General features: G+C 36.0%; 1 protein-coding gene across 8 annotated transcripts in view; it reads left to right on the top strand.

The window, feature by feature from the left end:
• The window catches only part of ARL13B (ADP ribosylation factor like GTPase 13B), a 72776-nt gene that overhangs the window by 14399 nt on the left and 45418 nt on the right, over positions 1 to 12959 (top strand). For 3 of the 8 annotated variants that reach the window (XM_063661455.1, XM_063661453.1, XM_063661454.1), the window contains 3 exons: positions 1455 to 1525; positions 2133 to 2268; positions 9253 to 9502. The exons of 1 other annotated variant lie outside the window; for it this stretch is intronic. In XM_063661455.1, coding sequence (XP_063517525.1) covers positions 1487 to 1525; positions 2133 to 2268; positions 9253 to 9502 — 425 coding nt within the window. In that variant the 5' untranslated portion in view covers positions 1455 to 1486. The remainder of the gene's footprint in view (positions 1 to 1454; positions 1526 to 2132; positions 2269 to 9252; positions 9503 to 12959) is intronic. 4 more of the 8 variants (XM_054479530.2, XM_054479532.2, XM_063661456.1 and 1 more) reach the window with 2 other exon arrangements.

Raw genomic sequence — 12959 nt, 5'->3', positions numbered from 1 at the left:
CCCCAACCTTGATCCCTTGTACCCTGCTCTACTGTTTTTTTCCCCATAGTACCTAATCACCTTCTAATGTACTATAAAATTTACACTTTATTATTTATCATATTATTAGTGTCTGTCTTTTGTCTCTAAAATGTAAGCTTAATAAGGAAGAGTTTATCTGTTTTTGTTTGTTTTATTATGGTAGTGGTTGCTGTAATAAACAAGTGTGTCTCAAATACCTAGAACACTGGTGTCTGGTATATAGAAGATGGTCAGTGATTATTTATTTAAGAAATTATCAATTTGGCTTTTGCCAGACTGAGTTTGTTCTTTCCCAGCTTGTGACCCATAACTAGACTGCCTCATACTCTCACCTCTGTCTTCTGTCTTTGTTATATGGCCCCTTCGAGTACACCTGATTTTTTTTTTTTACAAGTCTAAATCCAAGAGAGCAAAGCCTAGAGAAGTGAAAGGACACCCTTTACCACCATCTAAATTCTGTTTTCAGCCCTCCATGGAATGATTGCTAAAGAGGAATAACTATACTCCATAGGAGATTGGCCATACCCTGTGGTCTAAATATGGCAGCTGTGTTAAGCTGTGGCTTTCTTTTTCTATGTATTCCCAAGGCAGTTTTCATTTCCAAATCCATGGTGATAACGGACTGTCTCACCTGTTATACTGTGCAGAGTTCAACCTGGAAAAGAAATGACTATATAGTGGTAAACAGAATCACCAATTAACTGGACTAGGACCAGTATAATAGGTTTGTTCCTTTATACCTGTCCCACATTTAAATCCCTACGAGTTAGGTGAATTAGGTTCTGGTTCTGAGTCTGTAACTCAGATTCATTGTGTGACCTTTGACCAGATTACTTAATTTATCTGGACTTATGTTTCTTCAGTTTTTAAGTTGAACTAGATTTTTTTTTCCCCCCCTGTGGATTTTAGCTGTATCATGAGAAATATTTTAAACTTTACAATTATAGTAACCTTCTCTCAAAATGTTAGCACTTCATAATCATGTTATTATACATAAATTTATATTTGGTAAGATGCTACATATTTAAAAACAGTTATTACTTTCATAAGATAAACAGATTCATGATATTTGTTAGCTTTCAATAAACTAGAAAATTGAGTCTTTAGTCATGATAGATAACTCAGAGTTAGATTGTCTCCCCACCTCCCTTTCTATCTTCCTTCTTTTGCTTATTCTCTGTCGTTTGGATTATCTATTGTACAGTTTTACTTTATTTGCTTAGAGAACAAAAGGATGATCCTTTAAAGGTATTTTTCATGAATTTGCTTTTGAATCTATATTTTATTCATCATTGTACTCCCTAGCATCCAACAGATTTTCTTGTGCTTAATAGGTGCTCCTTAAATGTTGATTTAATTAATGAATTTGCATTTATTTTTCCTCAATACTAAATTAACAAAGAAAGTGATTTTTAAATTTCTATTATTTTAAGAAAGGTGACTCTTTTGATGGTGGGACTTGATAATGCTGGTAAAACCGCAACAGCAAAGGGAATCCAAGGAGGTAAGCTGAGAACATTTATGTGCTTTCTGAACTCTATTAAATTATTCTGAATTATTTATTTTGTTAAGTTGCTTTATTCCTTATTAATTTGGTTCAGATACTGTGCACTGCATTACTTATATTCTTAGTATATTTGTGACTCATGTGGCGAATAGGCTCTGTCTTAATGGGACCAGACTATTATGTTTCAGATTTGAATGCATGCAGAGATGCAGAGGCTCCTTGATGCCTTTATCTGCTAAGACGGAATAGTATCTGTATTCTAGACAATAGGAAGGAAAATTTAAAAAGATGAGCTGCCCCTGCTTTTAAGAATACCCATCTTCTACTTATATTTTCCTGGCCAGAAGTTAGTCACATGCCTATGCTTAGATGAGAGAGAGGTATAGTTAGCCAGCATATTTCTCTTTGAATCACTTGATGCTTTTTTTCAATATGATAAGTAATTTTTATAATTAAATCTATATCATTAAACGGCTTTATATCATACATACTGCATCTCATTGAATATTGAATATGTATCATAACATATTACATCTCATTGAGTGTATCTCATTGAATGCTGGCTAGTCTTCTTTTTTTTTTTTTTTAATTTTTAACTTATTAGGTCTTTTTTGGTAGAGATGGGGTCTCCCTATGTTGCCCAAGCTGGTCTGGAATGCCTAGCCTCAAGCTATTCTTCTGCCTTGGCCTCCAAGAGTGCTGGGATTACAGGCATGAGCCACCACGCCCAGCCCGGCCAGGTAATCTTAATTTAATGCTTTGTGCTACAATATAGTAGTATCTATGCTAGTGACTTTGTTGGGCACCTAGAATGTATCACCAGTCAGGCATCTAAAGTGAGTCCCCAACCCCGGGGCCATGGACCAATATCTGTCTGTGGGCTGTTAGGAACCAGCCCACAGAGCAGGAGGTAAGCAGCAGGCCAGTGAACGAAGCTTCGTCTGTATTTACATCCTCTCCCCATTACTCACACTACTGCCTGAACGTTGCTCCCTGTCAGATCAGTGGTAGCATTAGATTCTTAGGACCATGAACCCTATGTGAACTGCACATGCAAGAGATCTAGGTTACGTGCTCCTTATGAGAATCTAATGCCTAATGATCTGTCACTGCCTCCCATCACCCCCCAGATGGGACCATCTAGTTGCAGGAAAACAAGCTTAGGGGTCCCACTGATTGTACATTATGGTGAGTTGTATAATTATTTCATTATGTATTACAATATAATAATAATAGAAATAAAGTGAACAATAAATGTAATGTGCTTGAATCATCCTGAAACCACCTCCATCCTTCAGTCCATGGAAAAATTGTCTTCCACAAAACTGGTCCCTGGTGCCACTGATCTAAAGGGTAAGAATTGGGAGAAATGCATAACGTGTATTTGTTTCTGGAAACTGATGATTGCAGTAAGATATCATGCTTACTAAATAGTGGAAGGTCATTTATTAATTAACAGGTTGCAAAACTCACTGTTGAAAAACACATTTTCTCACCTCAAATGCCACTCTGTAATGTTAAGTAAATTATCTATTATTGTCTATGATTTTTTCTAAAGCCTATGTCTATGCTATCTTCTACGTTATATCTTCACAGGACACTCACCATCATTATTTAAACCAGTGGTCAGCAAACTTTTTCTGTAAAGAGCTGAATAGTAAATATTTTAGACCTTTCATCCAGTCTCCTCCTGAACTACAAAACTTTTACACTGTAGTGTGAAAGCAGCCATAGACAATCTGTATACAGGCTGGGCATGGTGGCTCACACCTGTAATAATCCCAGCACTTTGGGAGGCCGAGGCGGGCGGATCATCTGAGGACAGGAGTTCGAGACTAGGCTGGCCAGCATGGTGAAACCCCATCTCTACTAAAAATACCAAAATTAGGTAGGTGTGGTGGCACACACCTGTAATCCTAGCTACTCGGAGGCTGAGGCAGGAAAATTGCTTGAACCCTGGAGATGGAGGTTGACTGAGCCAGGATTGTGCCACTGCACAACAGTGAGACTCCGTCTCAAAAAAAAAGACAATCCGTATACAAATGAGCATGGCCAAGCTCCATTGAAAGTTTATTTGCGGCACTGAAATTTGAATTTAATATAATTTTCATGTGTTAGGAAATATTTTTCTTTTGATTTTTTTTAGTCATTTAAAATGTAAAACACATTCTTAGCTTGTGGGCCATACAAAAACAAGTGGCAAACCAGATTTGACCTGGAGGCCATGACACCTTCTTCTAACCTTCTTCTTTTATCCATTCCTCTAAAGCCTGACATTCATGGGAGCAGGCACCTTAGAATGTGCTAGTCAGATTACCTAATTTGTTATGTGTACTGGGTGTACTTAGAACATCCTCTTTCCTTTCTTTCTCTTATGTATTCCACCTCCATATATTCATAAGTTCCTTTTTCTGAGTCTAGAAAATGCTTAATGTCAAAGCTGCCTTCAACTTTGAGCCCCACCCCCCATTCTCTTTTTGTCCTTCATCCCATATTTACTCTTCAGTTTCTTACTTTGAAATTTTTTTTAGGACTGTAATTTCATAGAACTACTTGAAACTTCCCAGATTTAAGCCTTCTCTTTCCTTTATATTTTTGTGTTTTTCTCACTTACCTAACTAGAGAGAATATCTACTGATCTTTAAAGATGTATTTTTGTCATATAGTCTCCTCTTTTATAAAGTCCTTTTCAATTCCCAGCTGCCCCAACCCTTACTACCTTAATTAATAGAATTGATCATGTCCACTTTTTTGACCTGCTCTTCCTGATACCTACTTGGTCACTACTTAATTGCATTTTGTTTGTGTATCTTTTTTCTTCAGGCCTTAAATTCTCTACAGGCATTTTGCTTATTTTGGTGTCACAATTGTTTAGGCCGTGCACCTAGGTCTTCTTAAAACATCTCTCTCATGGCTCCTACTTTTCTACTTATTTCTGATTCTTGTCTGACTTCTCAGCCTTCTTTTTTTTTTTTTTTTTATTTCTGTGTGAAATTGAGAAAAAGTTATCTGCTAGTTTCTTTTCAGATGTGTCTACCTCCCCTCTGACTGTGTTGCCATTGGCTAAATCCAAACCCTCGGTTTCTTTTATCTATAATGTCACAGTAGAATTTTTTCTAATTCATATTCTATTTATTTATTTATTTATTTTTAATTTTTTATAGAGGTGAGTCTCACTATGTTGCCCAGGATGGTCTTGAACTCCTGGCCTCAAGTGATCCTCCTGCCTTGGCCTCCCGAAGTGTTGGGATAGTAGGCATGAGCCACTGAGCCTGGTCATATTTTTTTGGTTTTTTAGAGACAGGGTATCACTTTGTCATCTAGGCTGGAGTTCAGTGGCGTGATCATAGCTCACTGTAATGTTAAACTCCTGGGCTCAAGCTATCCTCCTGCCTCAGCCTCGAGAGTAGCTAGACTAGAGGTGTACTCCACAATGCCTAGCTAATTTTTTTATTCACAATAGCTTTTTTCCCTTTTTTATTTTTAATTTTGTGAGTACATAGTAGGTGTATATATTACAAGGTACATGAGATTTTTGTATAGGCATGCAATGCATAATAATTTCGTCATGAAAAATTGGGTATCTATTCCCTGAAGCATTTATTCTTTGTGTTACTCTTTTAGTTGTTTTTAAATGTTCGATTAAATTATTATTGACTACAGTCCCCCTGTTTTGCTTTCAAATACTAGGTTTTATTCATTCTTTCTATTTTTTTTCACAATAGCTTCTTAATATAAAAGTAACACCCCTTCCTGGAACTTTAATTCTTTAAATCAAACTTCTCTTCTTCATGGTTGTCAGTAATTGCATTAGTTGGACACAGGTTCAGTTGTTCTCACAGAGACCTAAGATAACAGTGGTTCAACAAGATAGATGTTTCTTTCTTTCTCATAACAGCCTAGGCAAAAGTAGTATAGGACAGGTTTGTCAGCTCCATCGTGTTAGTCCTCAATTCTTTGTTCTATTTGCTTTGCCATCCCCAGTGTTCTCCCTCACCTACATGGTTGAAGGTAGTTCACTACAAAATGTGCATTTCAGCTAGAAGGAAGAGGTAAAGGGTAAGGGGAGGCCATCCTCCTTTCCTTTAGGAGCTGAACCAAAAGCTGCTGCATCATTTTAGTTCACATCATGACTAGAAGCAGTGGTGTTCTGGACCTGCTTTTCATATTGGCTCATATCAACTAGCGAGAGCCGATTATGCATATCTCTTCCCAACTCTATGTTTAGGTACCTCACATTGTTAGTTTGAAATTGGCCATGGTCAAAGTATTTATACTGTGGAAATTGGCAGATACCATACGTGTATTAGGGTTCTGCTCCTCCAAATATTTAACAACACATCACTGGCTAGCCTCTCATGGCCACCCCTAGCTGCCATAGTAGTTGGGGATTATAGTCTGTTGTAAGCAGTCATGAGCCTAGGTAAAAAAAAAAATCTAGGATTCTCTTGACTATCAAATAGTGTTTCCTAATAGGGAACTATTGTTATTTTTGGTGCGAAAATTCTTTGTGTGGATTGGTCCCTAGCATTGTTGGGTATTAACATGTCTTCATTATATTGTAGTTATTTGTGATTTGTGAAGAGAAAAAAAAACAAAAAAAATTATAGTTACTCATATATATATATTTATGTTTCATATGTAGTTATTTGTGTGTGTGTGTGTGTGTGTGTGTATATATATATATATATATATATATATATATATATATATATATTTCCCCAATAGACTAAGAGCTCTATGGGATCAGAAGATGGATTTTATTAATCTTTGTATTTCTAGAACCATGCATAGTACTTAGCTTATAAGAAATGCTCAAAAATTTATTGATTGTATATTTGCATTTTATCTTGGACTTTCTAGAGATGATGTCTTACCACATATACTTTACTGAAATTCTCAATTGGGGACCATGTATCTTTGTGTTCCTGGTTCTTGTATGATTTCTCATCTATAGTGGCCCCTAAATACATGTACAAGGATAGATGGATAAATACATGGAAGGACAAAAGAAAGGGTGGACGTATGGGACAGCAGCTTCAGTTATCTCAGTGGTTTGGTGGTATAGTATTGAGCCCTGTATGCTTTGTGCTGAATGCTAAGGATACAAAGACATAGTCCCATGTGTTGGGAAGGTATAAGCTATTGTGAAGATCAGCAGAGGACAGAATATTATGATAGAGGTAAAGGTGATAGTAGAAGTAGGAGGAATCATCAGAAAAGGATTTATGGGGAAAGTTGTACCTGAACATTTAGTCTTAAGTTGTGAAACACAAATGCTGAGTAGGAACCAGAGGAAAGAATAGAAGGTGTTCCATATATCAAAAGAAACAGGCTTTGGAAGTCCTGAAGACCTCTGTTTGAGGCCTGTCTCTGCCTACTATATAACCTTGAAAAAAATTCCTTAATCTGAATTGGTTTACTGGGCATATTGCCATCATTATATCTGTACTTAAATTGCTCCCTCTGCCTAAAATATAGTTCTCCCTTCTCTGTTACAATTATGTAGCTTTTATGTGTTCACTCACAATGAAGTCTTCATTTCAAGATTTTATTTCTTCTCTGAAAGCCTTTCTAGACCATAACTTGCCCCTGCCTTTTTCACCTTCCTTCCCTTGAATTCCTACACACTATCGTTTCTAGGTTATTTTTTTTTAAAGAACATACAAATTCTGTGTTATTCCTATTAATATTCTGCTTCTCTATATTACATTGTACTCTGAGGACAGCAATCATATCTTACTCATCTTTGCACCCTTGATGCCTAACAAAGTCCTGGTACCAAGGAGGTGTTTGATACATGTTAGTTCCCTTATTCCTACTTCAGCATAGTTGATTTGTTTTCACTGATGATTGCCTGGGGTTCCTCTCTATTCATACTGAAAGACAGCTGCCTATTTTATCCACACAAACTAGTTCCAGTTAGGCTTAGATCACATTTTTAAATGCCTAGTATAATCCTGTTTCTGGAAAATCATTCTGCTTATATGTCCAACTTTACCTTTTTCTTTTTCTAGGTAATGAAAGTAGTAGCAAAAGTATGACTTGTAGTGGCTCTTAACTTTCTCAGGTGCTGTGTAAACTTCACTAAGGCGCTTACCAAGAGATTGGTGTGTTGCAAGTCTGTTTCTCAGTCACACCTAAGTTTAGTGAATGGCTTTCAAATTAATCTTTGTAATAGCAAATGTTTTGCTAAATGTGGAAATAAGACCCTCTAAACACCAGTGTTGTTCAGTAGAACTTTCTGCAATGACGGAAATGTTCTATACTGGCTCTGTCCAGTAGGATGGACCGCTAGCCACATGTGGCTTTTTTTTTTTTTTTTTTTTTTTTAAACTCTAGATGTTACCCAGACTGGTCTCAAATTCCTGGCCTCAGGTGATCCTTCCGCCTCAGCCTGCCAAAGTGCTGAGATTTCAGGCCTGAGCCACTGTACCCAGCCACCACATACGGCTTTTGAACACTTGAAATGTAACTGATGTAACTGAGAACTGAATTTTAAATTTTATTTTAGTTTATTTAAATTTAAAAAGCCTCATGTGGCTTGTGGCTGTTGTTTTGACCATGCAGCTCTGAACAGTGTTTTCTGTGGGATAATATTTATAATGGATTCCAGTGATGAAGAAAAAATAGAACAGAAAAATATGAAGTTTGAACTCTTCTCTATAGCCATGAGTCAGCATGCCATGAGTTCTCTTTTCTATTCCTTTATTTTCATACCTCTCTGAAAACAGGCTATTACTGTCACTTCCGGTCAGTCTAGAGACTTTTGCAAGATTAATTTTAATAAAGCACTATTTCAGTCACCTTAATTATATCATTGGTCTGCCAGATATTTTCAATAGCTCCTTGTTCTCTATCTTCAGAACCCTCTTCTGTTTGCATTCCTAATCTTAAGGATTTGCCACACGCACAATGTTCAATTTGTTCATATTCCTTTACTTTGCCATTTCCCTTCCTCTTCTGCCTGTTTAAATCCTACACAGCTTTAAGGCCTAAATTCTGTCTCTCCAGTGATGTCTTTTAAGATCCTCAGGTATCTTTTAAATCTCTTACTGTCATTATCACTCCTTGGCAGTTCATATACATCCTGTATCTTCTTTATGTTTTCGTATATAGAAATCCAAAAAAATTCAATTATGTATTTATTGGAACATCCAAAATATGTTCCTATAGAAAGAATGAAATCTACTTTTTGTTGCAAGCTGCCCTTAAACATCTCTTTATTGCAAATATAGCTTTAATTCAGCTAATTAAAAAAGAGTGGCCTTATTCTTTATAGCTTCTCTCATTCTTTGATTCTTCTAAACTCTTCTATTCTCTAAATGTTCATGGTTTTCTTTATAACTCCACAGATGTTTTAATAGTCCCTGGGGATGGCTATGGTATTGAAAGGTTGACATTTTTATTGTTTGTAACTTGGACAGTAAATAGCCTTAAAGGCAAGAGTTTATTCATGTATTAATTCAACAGATACTTATTAAGTACCTATTATATGCTAGGTGTGGGTGTTATATTAGGGGAAAGAAAGATTCCTATCTGCATGGGGTAAAATTTCTAGTTTGATATTCTGGCCTGTCCCCAAACCAGTATGCTTCAAAATAATGTTTATTGTGTCAGTGAGTGCTAAATATTTCACTTGGGTGCTCAAATTTTAGCTGAAAAATTAATGTTGTCAATTAAAGTCTAAAGATTTTCTTTTTTTTTTGTATCATTTGTAACAGAATACCCTGAAGATGTAGCTCCTACTGTTGGATTTTCAAAAATTAACCTTAGACAAGGAAAGTTTGAAGTCACCATCTTTGACTTGGGAGGTGGAATAAGAATTCGGGGAATCTGGAAGAATTACTATGCTGAATCGTATGGGGTAATATTTGTTGTGGATTCCAGTGATGAAGAGAGAATGGAAGAGACAAAAGAGGCTATGTCAGAAATGCTAAGACATCCTAGGATATCGGGAAAGCCTATATTGGTGTAAGTAATGTTAGCATCATTGTAAATGTAGGGACGATGGCATTGGCCACTAAAGAAATTTACGTGTTACAAACTACTGAATAAGCTAAAATAGTCATGCTTTAGTATACTAAAATGTATGTAATTAACTGGGAGTTGTTAATTTACTGAGGCTTTGTTGTAGTGCTGTCTATAGGGAAAAAGGGCTAAGGCTATAGAATTCTTAAAAGTGGATCTCTTCGATATTCAAATATAAACTCATTGTTTTATGTGATAGTTTACTTTTTATAGAATTTTGCATTTTGAAATACTCCTTTAACAAGGTTCTAAAATATCTTTTAATTTTTTTCTCTTTTAGTAACTTGTATTTTGCTTTTGTCCTTTTTTCCTTAAAGAGTTATTGTTTCAGAGTTATGTAGACAGTTTATTTTTCTAATACCACATTGATTTCTCAGTTTTCACGTCTGCATTTCCATATTGGACATGTGATTGTTATCAAATTAGACATACACTTACATGATTTCATCCATGTGGGTGAACATTTTTTAAAAACGAAGTGACAAAGGACTTTTGCACTACCAGCCCTCATAGCATTTATGCATAGTAAACAGTAGATGGTGCTATAACCGTGAGGCATAGCAAACTGAAAGTAGTTTAAATTGCTCTTTAACTTGTAGTAAACTAAATGTTTGCCCTTGCCGTCTTGTCCCTTTTCCCTTGTTCTTGTGGTTCATTATTAAGGATTTAAAAAAAAAAAAAAATCAACCTGTCACGTGGTTAGATGAAAAATTGTAGAGTTTCTCAGTGGTCTTCAGTAGTAAATGAACATTTTTAAATGAGGTGGTTTGGAAGCTCTGATTGCAAAAGTTAAAACTGTATTATATGATTTATTGCTAAAGTTGATACTTTTAAATTTTTATATATTTAATTAGAGAAGTTATTTGATTTGTATAAGCAATTCTCATGTTTTATTGAATCTAAAGGAAAACTTTTAACAGGGATATGTATGAAGAGAGAACTTTGCAGAACCACATAGGCTAAATTGGTGTTTACAAATGTTTAAGCAGGGAATCAGTGATTTCTAGACTAAAGTAAAAAATATTAATGATGGTTATTTGTAAAACAATATTATGTGCTTTTTTAAAACTAGTCATTTAATTTTTTTCATTTACTCTTTTATGGATTTATTCATTAATACATGCATTAATTCAACAAATATTTATTTGAGCATCTATTGTTGCCAAGCATAGAATCTTTTCTATAATCACAACATTGCCAAGGGTTGGGGATGTGTTTGGGAATAAAAATAACAAAAATCCAAGTTAGACCTCAGGAGCTTATATTCTAGGGGGTGAGATAACACACTAAATAAAATTAATAAGTTACATTATATATTAGATCATCAGCGTATTGAAAACAAACAAGTAAAAGAATATCAGAAAGCCTGTGGTGGTAGTGATGACAAGGGCCTGTTGCTCTTATAATTAGGATGATCCTAATAGGCCTTATTGAGAAGCCGACATTTGAAATGAGGGAGTCAGTCATGCAGATATCTGTGGAAATGGCTCAAAGTAGGGGTATACAGTTGTTAAGTGACTACAGTGATTACTGAGTAATCAAATAACAGCAAAATATTTGCTTTCAATTCTGTCACACCTCTCAGCTAGTGAATTTCCTGAATAGAAAAGAAAATGCACAACTACTGTGATTGCTTCACCATTATAAACTCATAGTTAGTGAGAATCCTCAAAGATATAAGAATTAATAATGGACAGTGTAATATGTTTATGAAATATAGAATGGTTTGCCATTTGACCAGATTTTCTCATGGGATTTTTACAATCAGAATTTTATTACTAAAGGTAAACTGCTTTTTGGAAGGAATGTGATTCAAAAATATACAAAATGTACACAAAAGTACACATTCTTAGTAAATTTCAAAGATAGTGGGAAAAGTTTTTTGTATATATTTTTATTGATATTTAATAGTTGTGCATATGTGGAAAAGAATGTTTAAAAACATGATTGACTTACCATCCAGAGCCAGCCACCGTTAGCATTTTGATGAATTTCCTATGCATATCTATTTATGAGACATGTAGTGTATGCAGTATTCATATAATAAATACAATTTTGGGCCGGGCACGGTGGCTCACGCCTGTAATCCCAGCACTTTGGGAGGCCGAGAAGGGCGGATCACAAGGTCAGGAGGATCGAGACCATCCTGGCTAACATGGTGAAACTCTGTCTCTACTAAAAATACAAAAAATTAGCCGGGCGTGCGCGCCTGTAGTCCCAGCTACTCGGGAGGCTGAGGCAGGAGAATTGCTTGAAACCCGGGAGGTGGAGGTTGCAGTGAGCCAAGGTCACGCCACTGCACTCCAGCCTGGGCGACAGAGCAAGACTCTGTTTCAAAAATAAATAAATAAAATTTTGTATCCTACTCTTTTTTAAATATGTTTATAAACACCTCTTGAATGTCTGCCCAAGCCCCATATTTGAAAGTTCTCCTGTTTACCTTTTTCTCTCTGACTTGCAATTAATTTCTCTTATTGATGTTACTGTCTTACTATCATTTGAATCTCTTCACTACTCCATTTCCCTTTAGTGTTACCTCCCTTCAATTCCTCTTCTCTAATCACCTGTGTTGCTGATAGGCACAGTCCCTTAACCAGTCTCTAACTGCCAGTCTTGCCTGCCCCCCAAGCTCTCCTGTACACTGCCAGCAGTTCTTTTCTTTATTTGATATTTTCAGATTACAAAACTGGTACATGCTTGTTATGACCAGTGAAACAATACAAGAATATGTAAAGAATATGAGACTTTTAAAAATACAATTTTGATAATTTTACTACTTCTTAGCTTAAAGTCTTTCAAGTTCCTTTCATAGTTCCATGCAGGTAAGAAATTCTTTCTTTAACATAACCTCTGCAACTAGAAATAATGCCTGGCATATAATAGGTCTGGCACTGACAGATCTGCTGTATAATAAGTAGGAAAGATGTTCAGCAGAACTGTGCTAAGCTCTGTGCTAGAGGATGGGGGCTATAGAAGGGTAGCAGGAGGGGATACCTGTATTAGAGTCAGGTGGCAGTTCTCTTTGTTGCACACAGCTTCCTCCTTACTGCCCACAGACATCTGGACCACTCATATGCCAAATACATTTACGGCGTCTAATTTCTTCTGCCCACACCTTATCTGAGCCTAAACTAGTTGAGGTAATGCACAGTGCCTCTTAGAAGTCATTTTAATGCTTGGATAACTTTCTCCTCCTACCTCCAATAACAAGCAAGCAGAAAATAAGACCTCTGAAAAGCTTCATTTAATAGAAGGAAATAAACCTAAAGATTAAGAATCTTTTCTGTAATCACAAAATACAAATTGACAGAGCCTGAATTCATTGTTATTTGTGGAAAGTAGAGTGGATGACCACAGTAGCAGGTTGTGACAATCTGTAGTTCTTCTCTGCTTGCTCCTA

Source organism: Pongo pygmaeus, chromosome 2, assembly GCF_028885625.2.
Source record: "Pongo pygmaeus isolate AG05252 chromosome 2, NHGRI_mPonPyg2-v2.0_pri, whole genome shotgun sequence".
NCBI lineage: Eukaryota > Metazoa > Chordata > Mammalia > Primates > Hominidae > Pongo > Pongo pygmaeus.
Note: the sequence above shows the minus strand (reverse complement) of the source record. Positions and strands in the feature narration are given on the sequence as shown.